The sequence below is a fragment of the Musca autumnalis genome, unplaced genomic scaffold (genome assembly GCF_047663935.1).
Source record: "Musca autumnalis isolate F117 unplaced genomic scaffold, ASM4766393v1 scaffold_5, whole genome shotgun sequence".
NCBI lineage: Eukaryota > Metazoa > Arthropoda > Insecta > Diptera > Muscidae > Musca > Musca autumnalis.
Window position 1 is genome coordinate 28,754,434 of NW_027412088.1, and position 23,220 is coordinate 28,777,653.

The 23,220-nt window shown below is 33.3% G+C and overlaps 2 protein-coding genes across 2 annotated transcripts in view; one reads left to right on the plus strand and one right to left on the minus strand.

Moving 5' to 3' along the window:
- stw (laccase) overlaps positions 1 to 23,220 on the plus strand; it is a 316,854-nt gene that overhangs the window by 123,352 nt on the left and 170,282 nt on the right. The gene's annotated exons all lie outside the window — the stretch shown is intronic.
- LOC141405949 (serine protease inhibitor swm-1-like) lies at positions 12,784 to 19,968 on the minus strand. The gene is made up of 5 exons (XM_073990844.1): positions 19,884 to 19,968; positions 19,637 to 19,817; positions 18,981 to 18,986; positions 13,071 to 13,195; positions 12,784 to 12,997 (listed from the first exon to the last, which is right to left on the minus strand). Exons 1-5 carry the CDS (start codon positions 19,942 to 19,944, stop codon positions 12,816 to 12,818), a joined length of 555 nt encoding a protein of 184 aa, XP_073846945.1. The 5' UTR covers positions 19,945 to 19,968; the 3' UTR covers positions 12,784 to 12,815.

Below are 23,220 nucleotides of genomic sequence, written 5' to 3' on the forward strand. Positions count from 1 at the left end.
GAGGAAGGCGAACGCTGGCAAAACAAAATTAACAACTGTGAAATAAAAAAATAAAATGTAATTTTTGTGTTTCTTTTTGACATTGCTACCAGATCTACCATTTTTTCGTTCCTTTACTTTCCCGGTAAAATTTTTCATGAGAGAGCAATTATTAGCAATATTGACAGTTTTCTCTTTTACCACTTTTACCATTACAAACAAAACAAACAAAGCTTCTGAAAGTTTTCAAAGACTTGATCTGAGTTTATATAACTCCCCAAAATTAATATGTTTGTAGATTTAAATATATATTTGTTATTATTATAAACAAAATATTAAGAGATTTTTATTTTAGTTTCTAATTTTTATTATGGATACGTCCGTAGTGATGTCATTTAACACTCATCCAATGATACACATTTACCTTTGTCATTGAGTGCATAACCTGGCTTACACTCGCAACCGACTACACACTGAAGGGTGCACACATCAGGAAGTGGTACGCCACATTTTAGAGGACAAGCTGTACCGCATAGATTATAACGTTCATTTTTACCACATCGTTTTTTGCAGGTAGCTACCAAAGAACATTTTGTTAATATTTGGTCTTTTTGGCACTTTAATTTTTTTTCAAACTTACAGAAATCGCCTGGTATGACAAATAACGCCAGGATAGCCAAGAAAATAAATAAATGTTTAAAAAGTTTTGCCATTTTAATGTTGTTGTTTTTTTAATAGCGTTCGTTTGAAATCCAATAACTTACAATTTTAAATACTGTAAGACCCAAAAGCTTTTATAGTGTAATTTGATTTCGTTTACTTTGTTTTAATAGGGCAACAATTTACATAATATTTTATTTCAAAATTTCCAAATAACTCACGTATTATTTGTTGAGATGTGGAGGAAGTGTAAAATACATTATTATAAATTTCAAAACAAAACGAATCTCACACAAAGAAAGTTCTCAAAATGTAATTTCATAAAACGATACAAGAGGATTTGTGCACAAAGACGTATAGCAATAAAGACTAGAAGAAATGCATTTTCCAAAAACATATGCTAATAGTTCCACATTTTGGTTACAGATGGCTACACAACACACTGGAATTGATAACAGCAATGCCAATCGTTTTTTATTTCCATTTCTCGCGGCACAAAACATTAACGTCGTGTTTTGTGTCTGAAATTTATTTCTTCACTATTTCTTGTTTTTTATTTAATAAAAAAACAAAAGTCAACGCCGTAAAATTTGAGTTTTAATGTTTTTCTTGTCAATATTCCAATGAGTAACAGTTTTCGTTTAACAGAATGTTGCTATAATATCGTAGCAACAGAGGTTAACTCCCTCTACAGTTAATTTTTCACAATTGACTTTTCCTATCTTATAATATTGACATCTTTGTTGTGCAGGGCTGAGGGTTGTTGGAGGATGATTTTTGAAATTTTTACAAAAAATATTCCTTTTGGTCCTGATTACAATGATATGATGTTTTCATGGGCATGATAAAAAGACTGGTGGGTACTATAACTACTGAAGTAAGTGATTTCAAAACTTAAATTAAGTTTCAGGATGGACTATGATGGCTCATACCTTCAGGTCCCTTCTCCACTACCCCATAACTTTCCATTTAAAATTTCACTGTCACATAGAACACAATTGAAAAATTAAAAATTTATATTAAAATACTATTTTTATTTATTTTTTTCTTTTTAAATTAATTTCCACTAACAATCCTACGAAGCTAACCAAACATTAGCCGAGTTTTTTGAAAAATCCTTTTTACATTGATAGCCCTGGAAACAACTGAAGTTTTCTTCATCTGTCGCTAGTTCTCTGTTCACAACTCAGGAGGCAATGTGTACCGCAGGTGGTAAATATTTCAATAACACCACACTTTCCTTCTGAAGAATCTACAAAAAAAAAATTATTATTAAAAAATTGTTTAAAACAAGTTTGAAACTAATTATCTTACAAGATTGCACTGCACACGCAGCAAGAACAGCAAACAAAGCCAACAAAACCAAGAATTTGGACTCTATCAATCCACAAAGTTAAGTCAAGTTTTAAGATTGAACTTATCGATTTATTACTTTGGGTACCTCCCACACAAAAGCTCAAAACTTTTCGCTAAAGTGGTGCGAACGATAACTCTCGAAGGCAGTAACCGATTTTGTCCATACTTTGGACATCGTAGTATTTCTACGAGAAATATTTCCGGTTAGAATATGGACTACATATGTCAACTCCTTCGGCTACCTCCCACACTAAATTTCGGAAAAGTGCAGGTTAGGACGTCCTCTCGAATCGTTTTGACTTTTCTTGCAACAGGTTGCACTCAAGGCCCTTATTACAATGGTACAAGTTTTTTCAGTGGCAAGTTCATACTTCTTGAGAAAATTACACGAAAACTGTAAAAAACCCCTACGGCCAGCATATGCAGCGGCTGATGCGCACGACAACTCTCGAACCGAATACTGCGATGGTCCACACTTTACATATCATAATATTTCTTCGAATATTATATGAAAATCGAAGATGTTGCTTATAGGTCCACTCCTTCCGATACCTTCCCCACAAAAGTTCGAAAATATTCACTAAAATGGTAAGCGTAATATCTCATAAACGGAGCAACCGATTTGGTACACACTTTACATCTCGAAATATTTTGTCCAACCTTAATTTACACTGTACAACACAAAAAATAATTACAAGATAATTCGACCAGATTATGAAAGGGTACCGAAAAAAAGAAACACGTGTATCGGCGTTTTGAAAGTTTACGTCGGGAAGTAACCTAAATAGGCGTGGCAAGTTCCGCCCATTTCTACAGGTTTTGAAATATTCAACAACAGATTCCTTGGAATCCTTGCATTTTAGGTATAAAGTGTCTTTGGCAATATTACTGACAACAATGCGAGGTATCTTTCCATTAACCCTCATGCGAGTCACTAAAGGGGTCTTTTTGGTCCCTTTTTTAAAAAACGTTTAAAAACTCCTTTAAAATGTGATCGTATCAGATCAAAATATTCTACAAAATTATTTGTCAAAAAATTTTACTATAGGTCCCCGAATACACCAAAACTCTAAATCGTACCTAAACGCCAGGAATCTGCCAAAAGTAAAATCACGTTTTAAGGTTAATGTTTTACTTTATCTGAGTTTATTATGTTTTGTCCCACAAAACTTCATTGTAGATAGAAGACGTCAAAGACAAAAATATTCTACATCAAATTTCAATATAAGTCGCCGAATAAATGAAATATGTATTTTCAATATATATCAAGAAAATATATACATCAAATTTGCCAACAAAACACCCAAATATTTATACCCTACACCACTATGTGGGGAGGGTATTATAAGTTAGTTTTGGCCAAAAAGTTAGTAACGCATCAAAATGAATGTCTCGACGAGCTGAGTCGATCTGGCTATGTGTGTCCGTCTGTCCATCTAAACCTTGTAATCACGCTACAGGTCGCAATTTTGATCGGATCGTCACCAAATTTTGGGTGTCGATGAGGGTCCCGGAGGGGAAGAAGCCTATTGATTTTGGTGATGGTCGGATAATATTCAGGGGTCGGAATGGGCAAAAAACTTATTTGGGGAAAAAGTCAACGTTTTATTTCAAAGCGAATATCTCCGCATCTATAAAGGGTATATCAAAAGCAAAACCTGCTAATGAAAGTAGAAAATATCGCCTTTACAACGATGTGTAGTAGGTTGTCGTAGGTGGTCAAACAACGAAGAAATCGCAATAGTCGCTAATACAACCCATCTTTTTATTTTTGCGATTTGAGTTATAGTGACGAATATCACAGCTTTGGTTGGGGATCTTCCAAAAGCAAAGCCTGACTATGAAAGAAGAATATACCACCTTTACAAAGATTCAAAGCAGGTTGGCGTAGGTGGCCAAATAACGGAGATATAGCAATAGTCGGTAATACATCCCATTTATCAATTTTTTTCAAAATCGCGCTACAGGTCGCAATTTTGATCGGATCTTCATGAAATTTTGTGAGTTAATGGGGGTCCCACAGAGGAAGAAGCCTATTGATTTTGTTGATGGTCGGATAATATTCAGTGGTCGGAATGGCAAAAATTTATTTGGAGAAAAATCAATGTTTTTTCTTATGCTGATATCTCCGCTTCTGGTAGGAGTATTCCAAAAAGAAAACCCGCCAATGGTAGAAGAAAAGATCTCCTTTATATTGATGCAAAGTATGTTGGCGTAAGTAGGCAAACAACCGAGATATCGCAAAAGTCAGTAATATCTCCACTTTTTTAATTTTTTTAATCACGCTACCGGTTGGAATTTTGATCGGATAGTCACGAGATTTTGGAGGTAGATGCGGGCCCCACAGAGGAAGAAGCCTATTGATTGTGGTGATAGTCGGATAATATTTAGGGGTCGAAATGGGGAAAAATTCATGTGGAGACAAATTCAAAGTTTTATTCTTTGTGAATATATCGGCTTCTAGTATGGGTATTCCAACAGCAAAGCCTGTCAATAGAAGAAGAAAATATTACCTTTAAATTGGTGTAAAGTAGGTTGGCGAAGGTGGTCAAACAAGGGAGATACCACAATGCATCCAATTCTTGCATTTTTGGCAATCACGCTACAGGTCGCAATTTTGATCGGATGGTCACTAAATTTTGATTGCTTATGGCGGTCCCAAGAGAAAGAGGCATATTATGTTTGATGGTATTCGGATTATATTCCTTAAAAGAAATGTTTACCAGTGAAAAGCTTATGCACAAGGTTAGTGGTGAAAGGTAACACATGGTCGGCCCCGTCCCGACTATAGCCTTTGCTCACTTGTTTTTGAATAAATTTGTTTTGTTCTTTTTTCGAGTTGATGCATGAAAGTAACATGAAATTTAGTTTTAGACGAAAGGTGTTAAAAGAAAAAATATTCTACACAAAATTTCACTATAAGTCCCAGAACAAACTAGATATATAAGTAGAATACTTTGTTAAAAAATGACGTAACAAAATTATATATTATAGGTAGAAATTATTTGTTAAATATGCTGATGACGTTATTTTAATTTATTGTACTAAAATACGTAATTTTACAAAGTCCGATCTGGGTTATCAATATTTTCCAAATATATATACACTATAGATATTCCAAAAACGGTTTGGATCGAGCGCACATAATCTTCTGAAAGAATTTATTATGAAAAAACATCAATAAAATATATTTTGTGACCGCAGATAACCAAAAATGTGAATAAAAACGGTAGAATATGGTCCTAAATCATATATAAAAAGCGAAAGCTTCTGGAGATGGTAAGTAGCTGAGCTACAAATTTCTTTTGTTCAGAGACTCATAATGAAATTTGATTTGGAGCATTTCTTCTTTTGACACAACCCCCAAAAAGTGAGGTATTTTAGGAGATTTTGACTCAGTATGGAATAAATTTTAATTAAGAGTCTAAAAGTTTAACAAATAATTTCTACCTATAATATCTAATTTTGTAACGTCATTTTTTTAACAAAGTATTGTACTTATATATCTAATTTGTTCGGAGACTTACAGTGAAATTTTGTGTAGAATATTTCTTCTTTCAACACCTTTCGTCTAGAACTAAAGCTCATGTTACTTTCATGCATCAACTCGAAAAAAGGACAAAACAAATTTATTCAAAAAATATTTGGCTGTTTTTTTGGCTATTATGATGTATATATTTTCTTGATATATATTGCAAATAAATATTTCATTTATTCGGCAACTTATATTGAAATTTGATGGAGAATATTTTTGTCTTTGACGTCCTCTATCTAAAATAAAGATTTGTGGCACAAAACTCAATAAACTCAGATAAAGTACAACATTAACCTTAAAACGTGATTTTACTTTTGGCAGATTCCTGGCGTTTAGGTACGATTTAGAGTTTTGGTGTATTCGGGGACCTATAGTAAAATTTTATGACAAATAATTTTGTAGAATATTTTGATCTGATACGATCACATTTTAAAGAAGTTTTTAAGCGTTTTTGAAAAAGAGACCCCCTTTAGTGACTCGCATGACGGTTATTTTTGTTCATAAAAAGATACCCCGCATTGTTGTCAGTAATATTGCCAAAGACATTTTATACCTAAAATGCAAGAATTCCAAGGAATCTGATTTCGAATATTTCAAAACCTGTACAAATGGGCGCATCTTGCCACGCCTATTTAGGTTACTTCCCGACGTAAACTTTCAAAACGCCGATACACGTGTCTTCTTTTTTTCGGCCCTCTTTCATAATCTGTGCCGGGCTTCTTGTAATTTTAAAAAAAGTTCGATTTTGTTGTACAGTGTTATGTTCAAAAATGGACCCTATCTTAGGAATGGACTCAGGGTACCACCCACACAAATGATGAACATTTTTCTTTAAGTGCTGTTCATGGTATGTTCGATAATCCTTTGGGAACTTTTAGCGAAGGAGCGCCTAGTAGCCCTGGTCCTTGGAGTTAAATGACTCCCAAAATAAAACACACTTCCAACATGGACAATGTCGGTCCATTCCTTTAGGTACATTTACCGCAAAACTTTTGAGATTTTATCCAAATCCATATCTTTGTCGGCAAGATCATATGCCCAAAATTCTGAAGATACCCAAAATACATAATTTTTTTTTTTGGGAAAAGGTGTTTCAATTCGCCTCAGTCTGCAAAACCGTCTGATACTTTTTTTACTTTTTACCACTGAGAACACAATTCATTTATTCAAAATTCATTCATTCAATTATTTTTATTCAGTTTCATTTAGACTAACACTCATCCAGAGGTACACACTCTCGAGCTGAATTTCTTAAATATCCCATTTTACATTGACAGCCCCTTAAACACAAGATGTTACAGGGGAGACTAGGGTAATTTACACAAGACTGCATACAATCTGAGCGGCATCCAAAAAATTCATTAACACCACATTCAGGCTGTTCGGAGGGAACTACAACAAATTTCATTATTAAAAAATTAAATAATTTTGAAATTTATTATCTTACACGATTGCACCGACAAAGCTAGAACAGCAACCAAAGCGAAGAAAACCAGGAATTTGGACATTTTTGCAAATAATTTTTTCTCCTTTGAAACTCACAGAGCAACTGATGTGGAATGATGGTCAATTGGGGGAATTTATAGAATTTTTGACTCGGGATATGTATTTATTTATATATTTTAATGATTTATATAAAACAAAATTTCGCTGTTCAGATATGAAGATGGTATGAAAGCCAATTCACAGGCATGTTTGAATGTAAATTTTCGACTATCTCTCGGGTTACACATAATAGGTGATTTCATATCAGCTTTTTTCGTGCCACTTTTGTCACTTTTGGTGATAACCCAAACAATAATAACAACAACAAATAAGATTCGAATGCATTCTCGGAAATGGGGATTGAGTTTTTGTAATTTGTTTTTGTAATGCAGATGCATGATGAAATTTAATGAAGAAGTGTGGATTTGGGTTACTGAAGTTTTATTATTTCGCTTATTGCTTTGGCCTGATGGAAATGCCGATGCAACCGACATGTGATAGTGCTACTGAAATACACAGTGATTCTGCAGCCCAAATTTTTGCTATCACCGATATATAATTTATATATTGAATACAAAAGTAAACATATAAAAATCAAGGAAACCCAATGAAATTTCCTTTTTCACTTGCAAAAATCTTCGATCATAAAACTCAACTCCAACGAGAAATTAATTAAAAATTACTATTAAAATGATCTTCGTCCTAACAGGCGTAATTTTCAAAAATAACAAAAAAAATGTCATATTTGTAAATTTTTGGAGAAAGAAGTAGCCGTTCTTGGGAATCGATTACACTGTACAAAACAAAAAATAATTACAAGATAATTCGGCCAGATTATGAAAGTGGATCGAAAAAACGAAGACACGTGTATCGGCGTTTTGAAAGTTTACGTCGGGAAGTAACCTAAATAGGCGTGTCAAGTTCCGCCCGTTTCTACAGGTTTTGAAATATTCGACATCAGATTCCTTGGAATCCTTGCATTTTAGGTATAAAGTGTCTTTGGCAATATTACTGACAACAATGCTGGGTATCTTTTTATGAATAAAATTAACGCTTATGCGAGTCACTAAAGGGGTCTTTTTGGTCTCTTTTTTTAAAAACGTTTAAAAACTCCTCTAAATTGTGATCGTATCAGATCAAAATATTCCACAAAATTATTTGTCATAAAATTTTACTATAGGTCCCCGAATACACCAAAACTCTAAATCGTACCTAAACCCCAGGAATCTGCCAAAAGTAAAACCCCGGTTTAGGGTTAATGTTGTACTTTATCTGGGACGAAACTTTATTCTAGATAGAAGACTTGAAAGACAAAAATAATTTCCTGCTCTACTAAAATTGACAGAATTAACCCTTGAAATCGACGGAACTAGTCATATCCTAACTAGATTTGTTATAATCATTCATGATACACACATGTATGTCAATTTCTAGGGTTAATTCAGTCAATATTATTAGAGCAGGAGTAGCTGCCATCATTAGAGTATTTAGGACCATGCCAAAACCATGGATGTTAGGACTCGTATGTCATATATATATTCACTGAACAATAACCGCATTTTCACATACAATATTAGGAACCTGTGACTTATCCTGATGACGTTATTTTACTTTATAGTACTAAAATACCTAATTTTTCAAAGTCCGATCTGGGTTATCAATATTTTCCCTCAATATATTCACCATAGATATTTCAAAAACAGTTTGGATCGAGCACACATAATCTCCTGAAAGAATTTATTATGAAAAAACCAATAAAATATATTTTGTGACCGCAGATAATGAAAATGTGAATAAAAACGGTAGAATATAGTCCTAAATCATATATGAAAATCGAAAGCTTCTGGAGATGTTAAGTAGTATAGCTACAAATTTCTTTTGTTCAGAGACTCATAATGAAATTTGATTTGGAACATTTCTTCTTTTCACAAAATACCCAAAAAGTAAAGTATTTAGGATATTTTGACTCAGTTTTAAATAAATTTTAATTAAGAGTCTAAAAGTTTAAGAAATAATTTCTACCTATAATATCTAATTTTGTAACGTCATTTTCTTAACAAAGTATTTTACATACATATCTAGTTTGTTCTGAGAATTACAGTGAAATTTTGTGTAGAACATTTCTTCTTTTAAAACCTTTCGCCTAAAACGAAATTTCATGTTACTTTTATGCAGCAACTCGAAAAAGGACAAAATAAATATATTCAAAAAATATTTGGGTGTTTTGGTGGCAAATTTGATTCACATATTTTCTTGATATGTATTTCAAATATAGATTTCATTTATTCGTCAACTTATATTGAAATTTGATGGAGAATATTTTTGTCTTTGACGTCTTCTATCTAGAATGAAGTTTTGTGGGACAAAATTCAATAAACTCAGATAAAGAACAACATTAACCCTAAAACGTGATATTACTTTTAGCAGATTCCTGGCGTTTAGGTACGATTTAGAGTTTTGGTGTATTCGGGGACCTATAATAAAATTTTATGACAAATAATTTTGTAGAATATTTTGATCTGATACGATCACAATTTAAAGAAGTTTTTAAACGTTTTTGAAAAAAGAGACCAAAAAGACCCCTATAGTAACTCGCATGAGGGTTAATTTTTTTCATTAAAAGATACCCCGCATTGTTGTCAGTAATATTGCCAAAGACACTGTATACGTAAAATGAAAGTATTCCAAGGAATCTGATGTCGAATATTTCAAAACCTGTAGAAATGGGCGGAAATTGCCACGTCTATTTTGGTTACTTCCCGACGTAAACTTTCCAAACGCCGATACAGGTGTCTTCTTTTTTCGGTCTACTTTTATAATCTGTCCGGGGTGGTTTCTTGTAATTTAAAAAAAAAAATGCAATTTTCTTGTACAATGTTTTCGATATACTCTTATATAGGGTTCAGTTTTTATACCCTCAGCCTTTAGGCTAAGGAGGGTATATACACTTTGATACGACGAAAATGTGCCTCATCGAAATAATGGTTTTAGACCCCATGTATGTTTGGACGAAATGTGTTTCAGACAATTTGGAGTCGATCTAGCAAAGTCCGTCCGTCTGTCTGTCCTGCTGGCTGGAGCGCACGATAACTCTCGAATGGATGAACCGATTCGGTTAAAATTTTGGCTTTCGTAATATTTTGCCCAAACTTAGTTTAAGCTCGAAGATGAGCTACATCGGTCTACTCCTTCCGGTACCTCCCACACAAAAGTTCGAAAATGTTCGGAAAGTTTGTGCGCACGATTACTCTTGAAGGGAGTGACCGATTTGGTCCATACTTTGTATAGCGTAAACTTTCTACCAGAGTAATATGAGGTTCCAATATGGTCTCAATAGGTCCACTCCGTCGGGTACCTGCCACACAACATTTCGGAAAAGTTCAGTTTAGGGCCATCTCTCGAATCGCTTTGATTTTTGTTTTAACAACTTGTATTCACTGCCCTCTATACGACGGTACAAGTTTAATCAAGGGCAAGTCCGTACTTCCTGAGAAAATAGCACGAAAGTTGCAAAAAAAAATCCCTATGACACCGTGTGAGGTGGTTGGAGCGCAAGATAACTCTTGAACGGATCTGCCGATTCGGTCCAAAATATGGCCTTAGTAATATTTTGTCCAAACATAGTTTAAGTTTGAAGATAAGCCATATCGGCCCACTCCTTCAGGTACCTCCCCCACAAAAGTTAAAAAATGTTCGGAAAAATTGTTCGTACGGTAACTCTTGAAGGGAGTGGCCGAATTGGTCTACACTTTACACATCCTAATATATCTACCAGATATAGATCAGGTTCAAATATGGTCTATATTTGTCAACTCCATCCGGTACCTCCCACACAAAATTTCGGATAAGTTCACTTTAAGACCTGCTCTCGAATCACTTTGATTTTTGTTGAAGCAACTTGCATTCGCTGCCTCAATTACGACGGTAAAAGTTTTTTAGGGGCAAGTCCATACTTCTTGAGAAAACGGCCCGAAGGGTGTAAAAACCCCCTATGGCACCATATGTTGTGGCTGGAGATCCACTTCCTTAACGGTCAATGTCGATCCATTCCTTTTAGTATATCCTCCGCAAAAATCAAAATTTTTGTCGGTTGAAACGCCCAAAAGTTTTAAAACCACTTAAATACATATGTACGTATCTTGGGAAAAAATAGTTTTAATATACACAGGCTGAGGGTATATCTCTGTCGGCAAAGCCGACTGGTACTTTTTTACTTGTTATTTGTTAACTCGATCTTACGATTGTTGTCTTTGAGAAACGGTAAAAAGAAATGTAGTGTTTATATGAGATGATATATTTTATGTTTCCGAAGGTACCAAAAATGGCAAATTTAATCTAATTATGACTGGAATTTCAGTGGCAAAAAATTACAAACGAAATTGTTTTAAAAATCTTAAAAAATTCCACGCCTATTTGGGTCGATTTAAAAATCTTAAAAAATTCCACGCCTATTTGGGTCGATTTAAAAATCTTAAAAAATTCCACGCCTATTTGGATCGATTTAAAAATCTTAAAAAATTCCACGCCTATTTGGGTCGATTTAAAAATCTTAAAAAATTCCACGCCTATTTGGGTCGATTTAAAAATCTTAAAAAATTCCACGCCTATTTGGGTCCATTTAAAAATCTTAAAAAATTCCACGCCTATTTGGGTCGATTTAAAAATCTTAAAAAATTCCACGCCTATTTGGGTCGATTTAAAAATCTTAAAAAATTCCACGCCTATTTGGGTCGATTTAAAAATCTTAAAAAATTCCACGCCTATTTGGGTCGATTTAAAAATCTTAAAAAATTCCACGCCTATTTGGGTCGATTTAAAAATCTTAAAAAATTCCACGCCTATTTGGGTCGATTTAAAAATCTTAAAAAATTCCACGCCTATTTGGGTCGATTTAAAAATCTTAAAAAATTCCACGCCTATTTGGGTCGATTTAAAAATCTTAAAAAATTCCACGCCTATTTGGGTCCATTTAAAAATCTTAAAAAATTCCACGCCTATTTGGGTCGATTTAAAAATCTTAAAAAATTCCACGCCTATTTGGGTCGATTTAAAAATCTTAAAAAATTCCACGCCTATTTGGGTCGATTTAAAAATCTTAAAAAATTCCACGCCTATTTGGGTCGATTTAAAAATCTTAAAAAATTCCACGCCTATTTTGCCTCTTTGGGTCGATTTACAAATCTTAAAAAATTCCACGCCTATTTGGCCTCTTTGGGTCGATTTAATAATCATAAAAAATTCCACGCCTATTTGGCATCTTTGGGTCAATTTAAAAATTTTAAAAAATGCCACGCCTATTTGGCCTCTTTGGGTCCATTTAAAAATTTTAAAAAATTCCACGCCTACTTGGCCTCTTTAGGTCGATTTAAAAATTTTAAAGAAATCCCCGCCTATTTGGCCTCTTTGGGTCGATTTAAAAATCTTAAAAAATAAAAATAAATCGACCTTACGATGGTTATCTTTGAGAAACTGTAAAACGAAATGTAGTGTTTACATGAGATGAGATATTTTATGTTTCCGAAGGAAATTAATTTTTTCGGCAAATTCAATTTAATGATGACTGGAATTTGTTGTTGGAGTTGTTTTCGCTAACTGATAGTCGAGAGACTGCCCTCTTTCAGGCCATATAGCAAACAACAGAACCATCACATATCCACCATTTTCATTTTCACAATTATGCAAAAAAAAAAAACGTATTTGAATTTCCCATTTCAAATTTCATTGTCACTGAGAGAGAACACATTTCAATTTTTTTTTTTAAATTCATTCATTAATTTTTATTATTCATTCTTCATTTACACTAACACTGTTCCGGAACTACACACTCTCCAGCCGAGTTTCTTAATAATCCCTGTTTACATATACAGCCTATAATACAACTCATGGGGCATATGATGCTATTCCTGTATTCACAAGTCCGACACACTGTGCCACAAGTGGTATATTCTTCATTGACACCACATTCAATAGGTTCGAAGGGAACTATAAAATACAAATTATTGTTGAAAACAAACAAAAAACATTTTGAAAATAATTTTAAAATTTATTATCTTACATGATTGTACGGCGGCCACAGCAAAAACAGCAACCAAAGCGAAGAAAATCAAGAATTTTGACATTTTTGCAAGTAATTTTTTTTCTCCTTTGAATCTCTCAGAGCAACTGATGGGGAATGATGATCTATTGGGGGAATTTATACAAATTTTTTCGCGGGATTTTGAGATTCAAAGCGCTACTTGTGTGACCTTTCTATGTGGTATTCGTTTGGATGATAACAAAATGGGGACTGAGTTTGTTTCAAAAAAAAAAAATAAATGACAACATGAAAAATATGTATATGCACATGTTTTTGTACATGCAAATATGTTTGTATTTATAAGAAAGTTCAGGGCAAATGACAAACAAATCTTTATCAAAAAATCAAAACATTGGTGGCGTTTTTATTGGTATAGCTGTTGCAATTTTGTTTTTTTTTTCAAAATAGTCTGGAAATCAAGAATAAAACAATTTAAGAAAATACTCCCGCAGGTCGAACATAGTACGACAGCATCTGTATATATGTTTTATTGACGTTTAATACATATACATACATACATGCATACATACATAAACCTTTTTGTTTATAAACATTTATGTTTAAATATTTTGTCATTTAATTTTGTGTGTTTGAAACAAACTCTATCCCAATTTTGTTATCTACCCAACGAATTCATTATGGAAAGGTCATTATGATGCTGCTAAAATTTGTATAAATTCCCCCAATAGACAATCATTCCACAATAGTTGCTCTGAGAGTTTCAAAGGAGAAAAATTAATTTACAAAAATGTCCAAATTCTTGGTTTTATTTGCCTTGGTTGCTGTCCTTGCTGTGTCGGTGCAATCGTGTATGTTAATAAATTTCAAAGTTATTTTAAATATATTTTTTTTTTTTTTAAATAAAATTGTTTGTAGATCCTTTCGAACCGATGGAATGTGGTGTTAATGAAGAATTTACTTGTGGCTCAACGTGTATCAAGACATGTGAAAAGCCATCCTTCGACTGGTGTGTCTACAGTTGTGCCTTTGGATGTCACTGTAAGCAAGGATATTTAAGAAACTCGGCTAATGAGTGTGTAGCTCCAGAGCAGTGTTAGTGGAATCAAATTGAATAATAATTACAATTGAAATTATTTTATTAATATAAATTTTGAATGCTATCTTAGAAATATAAAAGTAAAAATGCTTTATTACAAAACTGTGAAAATGGAAAAAGTCAATATGTGGCGGTTTTGTTGTTTTTGTAGATATTGTACAAATGTTTCAGTTAAGTGCAAGCTTTTTCCTCAGGTAGTCACTGTCATCTCTATTAAAAAGCAACACACTGTCATCTCTATTAAAATGCATTTTAATGGAGATGACAGTTACTACCTTAGGAAAAAACTTGCACTTAACTGAAACGTTTGTGCGGCAGCTGTTAGTAGAGGTGTCCCTAAATATTCAAACATTCAGGGGCTTTAAAATATCTCGTGAAGTATTGGCTTTTCTAGAACAAAAATTATGTTGTTGTGATCACAAGGACTAACCGCTCCTGAAATTTCTAGGATCGAGGACTTTATTCATACAGACTGTGTTCATTGGCCCTGTCAGTGGAACAATTTGGTGTACGATTTATGGTACCTACCCCCAAATAATAATTGGCCTATTGTTTTCTTTGGGTCCATTTAAAAATCTTAAAAAATTTCACGCCTATTTGGCCTCTTTGGGTCCATTTAAAAATCTTAAAAAAATCCATGCCTATCCGGCTACTTGAGCCGATTTAAAAATCTTAAAAAATTCCACGCCTATTTGGCCTCTTTGGTCCATTTAAAAATCTTAAAAAATTCCACGCCTATTTGGCCTCTGTGGGTCCATTTAAAAATTTTAAAAAATTCCACGCCTATTTGGCCTCTTTGGGTCCATTTAAAAATCTTAAAAAATTCCATGCCTATTTGGCCTCTTTGAGTCCATTTAAAAATCTTAAAAAATTCCACGCCACTTTGGGTCCATTTAAAAATCTTAAAAAATTCCACGCCTCTTTGGGTCCAATTAAAAATCTTAAAAAATTCCACGCCTATTGGCGGCCTCTTTGGGTCCATTTAAAAATCTTAAAAAATTCCACGCCTATTTGGCCTCTGTGGGTCCATTTAAAAATTTTAAAAAATTCCACGCCTATTTGGCCTCTTTGGGTCCATTTAAAAATCTTAAAAAATTCCATGCCTATTTGGCCTCTTTGAGTCCATTTAAAAATCTTAAAAAATTCCACGCCACTTTGGGTCCATTTAAAAATCTTAAAAAATTCCACGCCACTTTGGGTCCATTTAAAAATCTTAAAAAATTCCACGCATATTTGGCCTCTTTGGGTCCATTGAAAAATCTTAAAAATTTCCATGCCTTTTGGCGGCCTTTTTGGGTCCATTTAAAAATCTTAAAAAATTCCACGCCTATTTGGCCTCTTTGGGTCCATTTAAAAATCTTAAAAAATTCCACGCCTATTTGGCCTCTTTGGGTCCATTTAAAAATCATAAAAATTTCCACGCCTATTTGGCCTCTTTGGGTCCATTTAAAAATCATAAAAAATTCCACGTCTATTTGGCCTCTTTGGGCCCTTTTAAAAATCTTAACAAATTCCAGGCCTATTTGGCTTCTTTGGGTGCATTTAAAAATCTTAACAAATTCCAGGCCTATTTGGCTTCTTTGGGTCCATTTAAAAATCTTAAAAAATTCCACGCCTATTTGGCCTTTTTGGGTCCATTTAAAAATCTTAACAAATTCCAGGCCTATTTGGCTTCTTTGGGTCCATTTAAAAATCTTAACAAATTCCAGGCCTATTTGGCTTCTTTGGGTCCATTTAAAAATCTTAAAAAATTCCACGCCTATTTGGCCTTTTTGGGTCCATTTAAAAATCTTAACAAATTCCAGGCCTATTTGGCTTCTTTGGGTCCATTTAAAAATCTTAACAAATTCCAGGCCTATTTGGCTTCTTTGGGTCCATTTAAAAATCTTAACAAATTCCAGGCCTATTTGGCTTCTTTGGGTCCATTTAAAAATCTTAAAAAATTCCACGCCTATTTGGCCTCTTTGGGTCCATTTAAAAATCTTAACAAATTCCAGGCCTATTTGGCTTCTTTGGGTCCATTTAAAAATCTTAAAAAATTCCACGCCTATTTGGCCTCTTTGGGTCCACTTAAAAATCTTAAAAAAATCCACGCCTATTTGGCCTCTTTGGGTCCATTTAAAAATCTTAAAAAATTCCACGCCTTTTTGGCCTTTTTGGGTCCACTTAAAAATCTTAAAAAATTCCACGCCTATTTGGCCTCTTTGGGTCCATTTAAAAATCTTAAAAAATTCCAAGCCTATTTGGCCTCTTTGGGTCCATCTAAAAATCTTAAAAAATTCCAAGCCTATTTAGCCTCTTTGGGTCCATCTAAAAAGCTTAAAAAATTCCATGGCTATTTGGCCTCTTTGGGTCCATTTAAAAATTTTAAAAAATTCCACGCCTATTTGGCCCCTTTGGGTCAATTTAAAAATCTTAAAAAATTCCACACCTATTTGGCCTCTTTGGGTCCATTTAAAAATCTTAAAAAATTCCACGCCTATTGGCGGCCTCTTTGGGTCCATTTAAAAATCTTAAAAAATTCCACACCTATTTGGCCTCTTTGGGTCCATTTAAAAATCTTAAAAAATTCCACGCCTATTTGGCCTCTTTGGGTCCATTCAAAAATCATAAAAAATTCCACACCTATTTGGCCTCTTTGGGTCCATTTAAAAATCTTAAAAAATTCCACGCCTATTGGCGGCCTCTTTGGGTCCATTAAAAAATCTTAAAAAATTCCACGCCTATTTGGCCTCTTTGGGTCCATTTAAAAATCTTAAAAAATTCCACGCCTATTTGGCCTCTTTGGGTCCATTTAAAAAATCTTAAAAAATTCCACGCCTATTTGGCCTCTTTGGGTCCATTTAAAAATCTTAAAAAATTCCACGCCTATTTGGCCTCTTTGGGTCCATTTAAAAAATCTATTTGGCCTCTTTGGGTCCATTTAAAAATCTTAAAAATTCCACGACCATTTGGCCTCTTTGGGTCCATTTAAAAATTTGGACTCTTTGGGTCTATTTAAAAAATCTTGAAAAATTCTAAGCCTATTGTTTTCTTCGGGTCCATTTAAAAATCTTAAAAAATTCCACGCCTATTTGGACTCTTTGGGTCCATTTAAAAATCTTAAAAAATTCCACGCCTATTTGGACTCTTTGGGTCCATTTAAAAATTTGGACTCTTTGGGTCCATTTAAAAATCTTAAAAAATTCCACGCCTATTTGGCGTCTTTGGGTCCATTTAAAAATCTTAAAAAATTCCACGCCTATTGGCCTCTTTGGGTCCATTTAAAAATCTTAAAAAATTCCACGCCTATTGGCGGCCTCTTTGGGTCCATTTAAAAATCGTAAAAATTCCACGACCATTTGGCCTCTTTGGGTCCATTTAAAAATTTGGACTCTTTGGGTCTATTTAAAAAATCTTGAAAAATTCTAAGCCTATTGTTTTCTTTGGGTCCATTTAAAAATCTTAAAAAATTCCACGCCTATTTGGACTCTTTGGGTCCATTTAAAAATTTAGACTCTTTGGGTCCATTTAAAAATCTTAAAAAATTCCACGCCTATTTGGACTCTTTGGGTCCATTTAAAAATTTGGACTCTTTGGGTCCATTTAAAAATCTTAAAAAATTCCACGCCTATTTGGCGTCTTTGGGTCCATTTAAAAATCTTAAAAATTCCACGCCCATTTGGCCTCTTTGGGTCCATTTAAAAATCTTAAAAAATTCCATTCCTTTTGGCGGCTTTTTGGGTCCATTTAAAAATTTGGACTCTTTGGGTCTATTTAAAAAATCTTGAAAAATTCTAAGCCTATTGTTTTCTTTGGGTCCATTTAAAAATCTTAAAAAATTCCACGCCTATTTGGCCACTTTGGGTCCATTTAAAAATCATAAAAAATTCTACGCCTATTTGGCTTCTTTGGGTCCATTTAAAAATCTTAAAAGATTCCACGCCTATTTGGCCTCTTTGGGTCCATTTAAAAATTTGGACTCTTTGGGTCTATTTAAAAAATCTTGAAAAATTCTAAGCCTATTGTTTTCTTTGGGTCCATTTAAAAATCTTAAAAAATTCCACGCCTATTTGGCCTCTTTGGGTCCATTTAAAAATCTTAAAAAAATCCACGCCTATTTGGCCTCTTTGGGTCCATTTAAAAATCTTAAAAAATTCCACGCCTATTTGGCCTCTTTGGGTCCATTTAAAAATCTTAAAAAATTCCGCGCCTATTTGGCCACTTTGGATGCATTTAAAAATCTTAAAAAATTTCTCGCATATTTTGGAATACCATTTTACCTTTCCAATTCTAATAGCATTGCAACTGAGAACTTTATTAAAAAAAATAATAAAATAATTTTAATTTTTATTATTATTCAATATGATTTCCACAAACATTCCTCTGGAGCTACACACCCATTCGACACACATGTCGAAAGATGGCTTTTCACAAGTCAGGATACACACTGAGCCACAAGTAAATTCTTCATTAACACCACATTCAACCGGCCCGAAAGGAACTACAAAAAATGTCAATAAAAAAAAATAAAAATATATTTAAATCAATTTTGAAATTTATTAACTTACACGATTGCACCGATGCAGCAAGAACAGCAACCAAGGCAAACAAAACCAAGAATTTGGACATTTTTGCAATTAATTTTTTTCTCCTTTGAAACTCTCAGAGCAACTAATGTGGAATGAAGGTCTATTTGCGGGAATTTATACAAATTTTGATCCGTGATTTTGAGATTTAGAGAGCTTCTTGTGTGATCTTTTATATTGGTTTCTTTTGGATGATAACAAAATTGGATTTGAGTTTGTTTCAAAAAACAAAATCAAATGGGAAAATTAAAAAAAAATATATGCACATGACTGCGAACATGCAAATATGCTTGTATTTATAACAAAAATTCAGGGAAAATGGCAACTCGAAATATAAATCTTTATCAAAAAAAAAAAAAAAAAAAAAACGTTATATATGCTTATACATTAGACCGGGGCGATTTGTATGGAAGGAAAAAAAAACCTTAATGGGCCCTTCGCGTTTCTGATTCCTGGGATTGAACTGAGCAAAAAAGTCCACTAGACCATAGGTCTACGGTGAAAATCGAGCCTCCCGATTTTGACTTTATTTTTTTATCCACGTTTTTTTGACATTTTGGCATGTAACGGCCAAATCATTGAGATTTTCGATCCAACACACAGACAAAAATTGTAGCCAAGACAGTTATTAAGAACTCTCTAAAACATCGCAGAAGCATTGGAACGCTCCTTCAGGCGGTTTTTGCCTTGAGAAGGTGAAAACTTTTCGAAAAATGTCGATAAATGGCACTGTGCTACAAAAGTTGACCAGAAAAATATTCAAGTGTTCTGGTGGAAAATTATATCGTGTTGGGATCCATGTTCAACGACAATGCCTTTAGTTCGTTTGCATCACTTCGTTTTATATTTTTATAACCAACGAGAAAATAATTAAAAAATATGATATTTAAATTTTCAGTTTTATTCAAATTGATTTCCACTAACAATCCTCTGGAGCTACACACTCTCCAGCCGAGTTTCTTAATAATCCCTCTTTACATTCACAGCCCATGAAACACATGAGCGGACACATCATGCGATTTCTATATTCACAAGTCCGACACACTGAGCCGCAAGCGGTATATTGTTCATTAACACCGCATTCCTTCGGTTCGAAAGGAACTACAAATAAAATTAATTTTTAAACATATAAAACTTTTCAAAGAATTTCGAAATTTATTAACTTACACGATTGCACCGACACAGCAAGGACAGCAACCAAGGCAAACAAAACCAAGAATTTAGACATTTTTGTAAATAAGTTTTTTCTCCTTTGAAACTCTCAGAGCAACTGATGGGGAATGATGATCTATTGGGGGAATTTATACAAATTTTGCCTAGTGATTTTGGGCTACTTTGTGACCTTTTGATAGTGAATTCATTTTGGTAGATAACAAAAAAAAATTAGGAAAGAGTTTTTTTTTTTTCAAAAAAAAAAAAAAAAAAAAAGCAATGAAATGAAATTAAAAAATATATACACATTCTTATAAATACAAGCATATCAAGCTTTTTGTAGAAAATTAACTTATGTTAAAACTGAGGTATGGGGTATTGTAACTCGCGATCAGTTTTACTATACCATAACTTTTGACCGCATTTCGGCAAAATAAACTGTTTTAGCCCGATTCACCGAGGGGTTTCTTAAAATAATAATTAGAGCGGAAGCTGTGGTCGTACTAATGTAAAAAAATCGGAAAAAATCGTTGAAATAAACGAGTTTCATTATGTTATTTTCCAATTAGTGGTTTTACAACACAATGTAGAGTTTAATGCACAAAGGAAAAGTTAAAGAGCACACTTCAGAGTTGAAGTTTCTAATGTATTATTTTTTAATATATCCACTGTATCTACCTCAAACGGATGCTGACATTTTGAAACCTGAAAAATGGGGTTTTTTAAATTTTTGCTCTAATCGGGACGCGCAGCAGGATTTCCCTAAAAGCTTATTATTGGATTGTAGTACTCGCGATTTCGCATTTTTTAATGTATAACATGAGGGTGTAGCCCTCACAGGATCACAGTAATCTGCGCCTAAACACGAAATTTTTGTGCGTAAATTTTTCACAAAAACCTATTTTTTTGGTTTAAAATTTACAAACGTAATTGGATTTCCGTGGAAACCCGCGTAAATTTAGTTTTTTTACGTTCTGAATCTAACAAGCCACGACGCGTAAAAATCCACCCACTAGATCGGCGGATATGATACCCCTCAAATTTCGAAAATTTGCAAAAAATTATTTTGAAAATATCGCATATTAAAACGCGTTTTGGATGTGTCAGTTCTACTTAAATAAATAGATCGATACACGTGTTTAAACTGCGCGAAAACAGATATTTCAAAACTATCGCTAATCCAGAGATATAATAGATTTTTTCTAAAAATTGAGTGAGATGCTACATCCACGGTTCTTGATGGATCGCATTGAAACGGCATAGAACGATGTATTTTTTAATGGTCATTATTGAAATCGGATGCGCATAAAATGTAAATGAACTTCGCGGAAATTATGACCATTTTACTGTATTTTGCACCCTTAAATGCAGCAGATGCTACATCGTGGCCGCCAAATAGAATTTGACAAACTGTACATAAAAAAAGATGGATTGATTCGCTGTGTTGGGAAACCGGATGCGCATCATGTCATTTTCATAATTACGCGGTTTATATGCGTCTCAAATGTTGTAATATTCAATATAACATTATTTTAACGTTATGCCACAATTGGAATTCCTTGTGATTTAATATAAGGTTCTAATAATATTATCCAATAGGAAAACTATAAGCGAAAAATTTGTTACAACGGAATATCATCATTATTGCGTGAAATTTTGACGAAAATGCCGAAGAACTCAAACATTTTTTCTCCAACTTTTCCTATAAAACCATAAAAAAATAAAATTAGAATAATATGATTTTAATTTGTTCGTAATATTTTCTTCGTATTTTTGCAAATAACATGAATACTATAGCTCCATCTTTCACAACTTAGGTTTCATTTTATTCCTCATAATGTCTGGATGCTGTTATAATTTTTTTTATATATTTTTCGTAACTATGAGCGCTATTGTTTCAAAAATATGTTTGTAAATACGTGAAATTATTTAACAAATTTGATTTTTTCGCGAATCCATTGAGACTTCGCGATTATTTTTTTGCACCATCGCAAAGGTTACGAATTCAGTTAACGATAATAGGATATAACAGCTAATTATATTAAGCCGCGATTTTTTTAGAATTTTTTCTTATTATCATAATTAAAACGGTCATATCTTTTGCGCGCAACGATCAAAGTTTGTAACGAATATAGATTTGGAATGCTGATTTTTTTCCTAATCTATGTACCAAAAATCATTGATGTAGTATCAAAACATTTTTTTGATTTTTTTGAAATGGAAAAGACAATTTTAGACATTTTTCCTGATATGTATTTGCATGTACGTAAGCATGTGCATATATTTTTTTTCATTTCGTCATTTAATTTTGGTTTTTGAAACAAAATCCGACCCAATTTTGTTATCATCCAAACGAATCCAATTAAAAAAGGTCACACAAGTAGCCCTCTAAATCTCATAATCCCGTGCCAAAATTTTGTATAAATTCCCTAAATAGTCTATCAATCCGCAATATTTGCTCTGAGAATTTAATAGAGAAAAAAAAAACAGTTTGCAAAAATGTCAAAATTCTTGATTTTGTTTGCCATGATTGCTGTTCTTGCTGTATCGGTGCAATCGTGTAAGTAAATAAATTTCAAAATTGTTTTAAATATATTTTTTTAAATGAAATTTTTTGTAGTTCCTTTCGAAACGATGGAATGTGGTGTTAATGAAGAATTTACTTGTGGCCCATCGTGTATCAAGACTTGTGAAAAGCCAACTTTCGACTGGTGTGTCCTAAGTTGTGAAATTGGATGTCACTGTAAGCGTGGATATTTAAGAAACTCGGCTAATGAGTGTGTAGCTCCGGAGGAATGTTAGTGGAAATTAAATTGAATAATAATAAAAAATTAAAATTATTTTATTAAAATAGATTTTGTATAGTGTTCTCAGTTGAAATGCTATTAGAAATGGAAAATTAAAATGGTTTATTCCGAAACTGAGAAAATGGATAAGGTCAATATATCGTGGTTCTGTTGTTTTTGCTGTGGGGTAGTTTACAATTCCTATAGCAATTTCGTTATATTGTAGATATGGCAAAAGATTATATATTGTTTGCCAAAATAAAAAAGTAACAAGTAAGAAAGTATCAGTCGACTTTACCGACATAGATATATCCTCAACCTATGTGAATTGATACTTTCATCTACGGACAGATCGAATAGTGGGAGGTTTCGGAATTGTGTGTACCTTTTGGAACATTTGAACTTGCGATCTTTTGGATCACTATGTCAGCAAGCATGGACTTGCCCATGAAAAACATAATATTGCTGTAAACAGGACCATAAGGAGAACCATCGGTATAATTATCCAAAGGTTCTACACTTAAACAAAAATGTTGAACTTTTGTGGGACAGGCACCCTAAGGAGA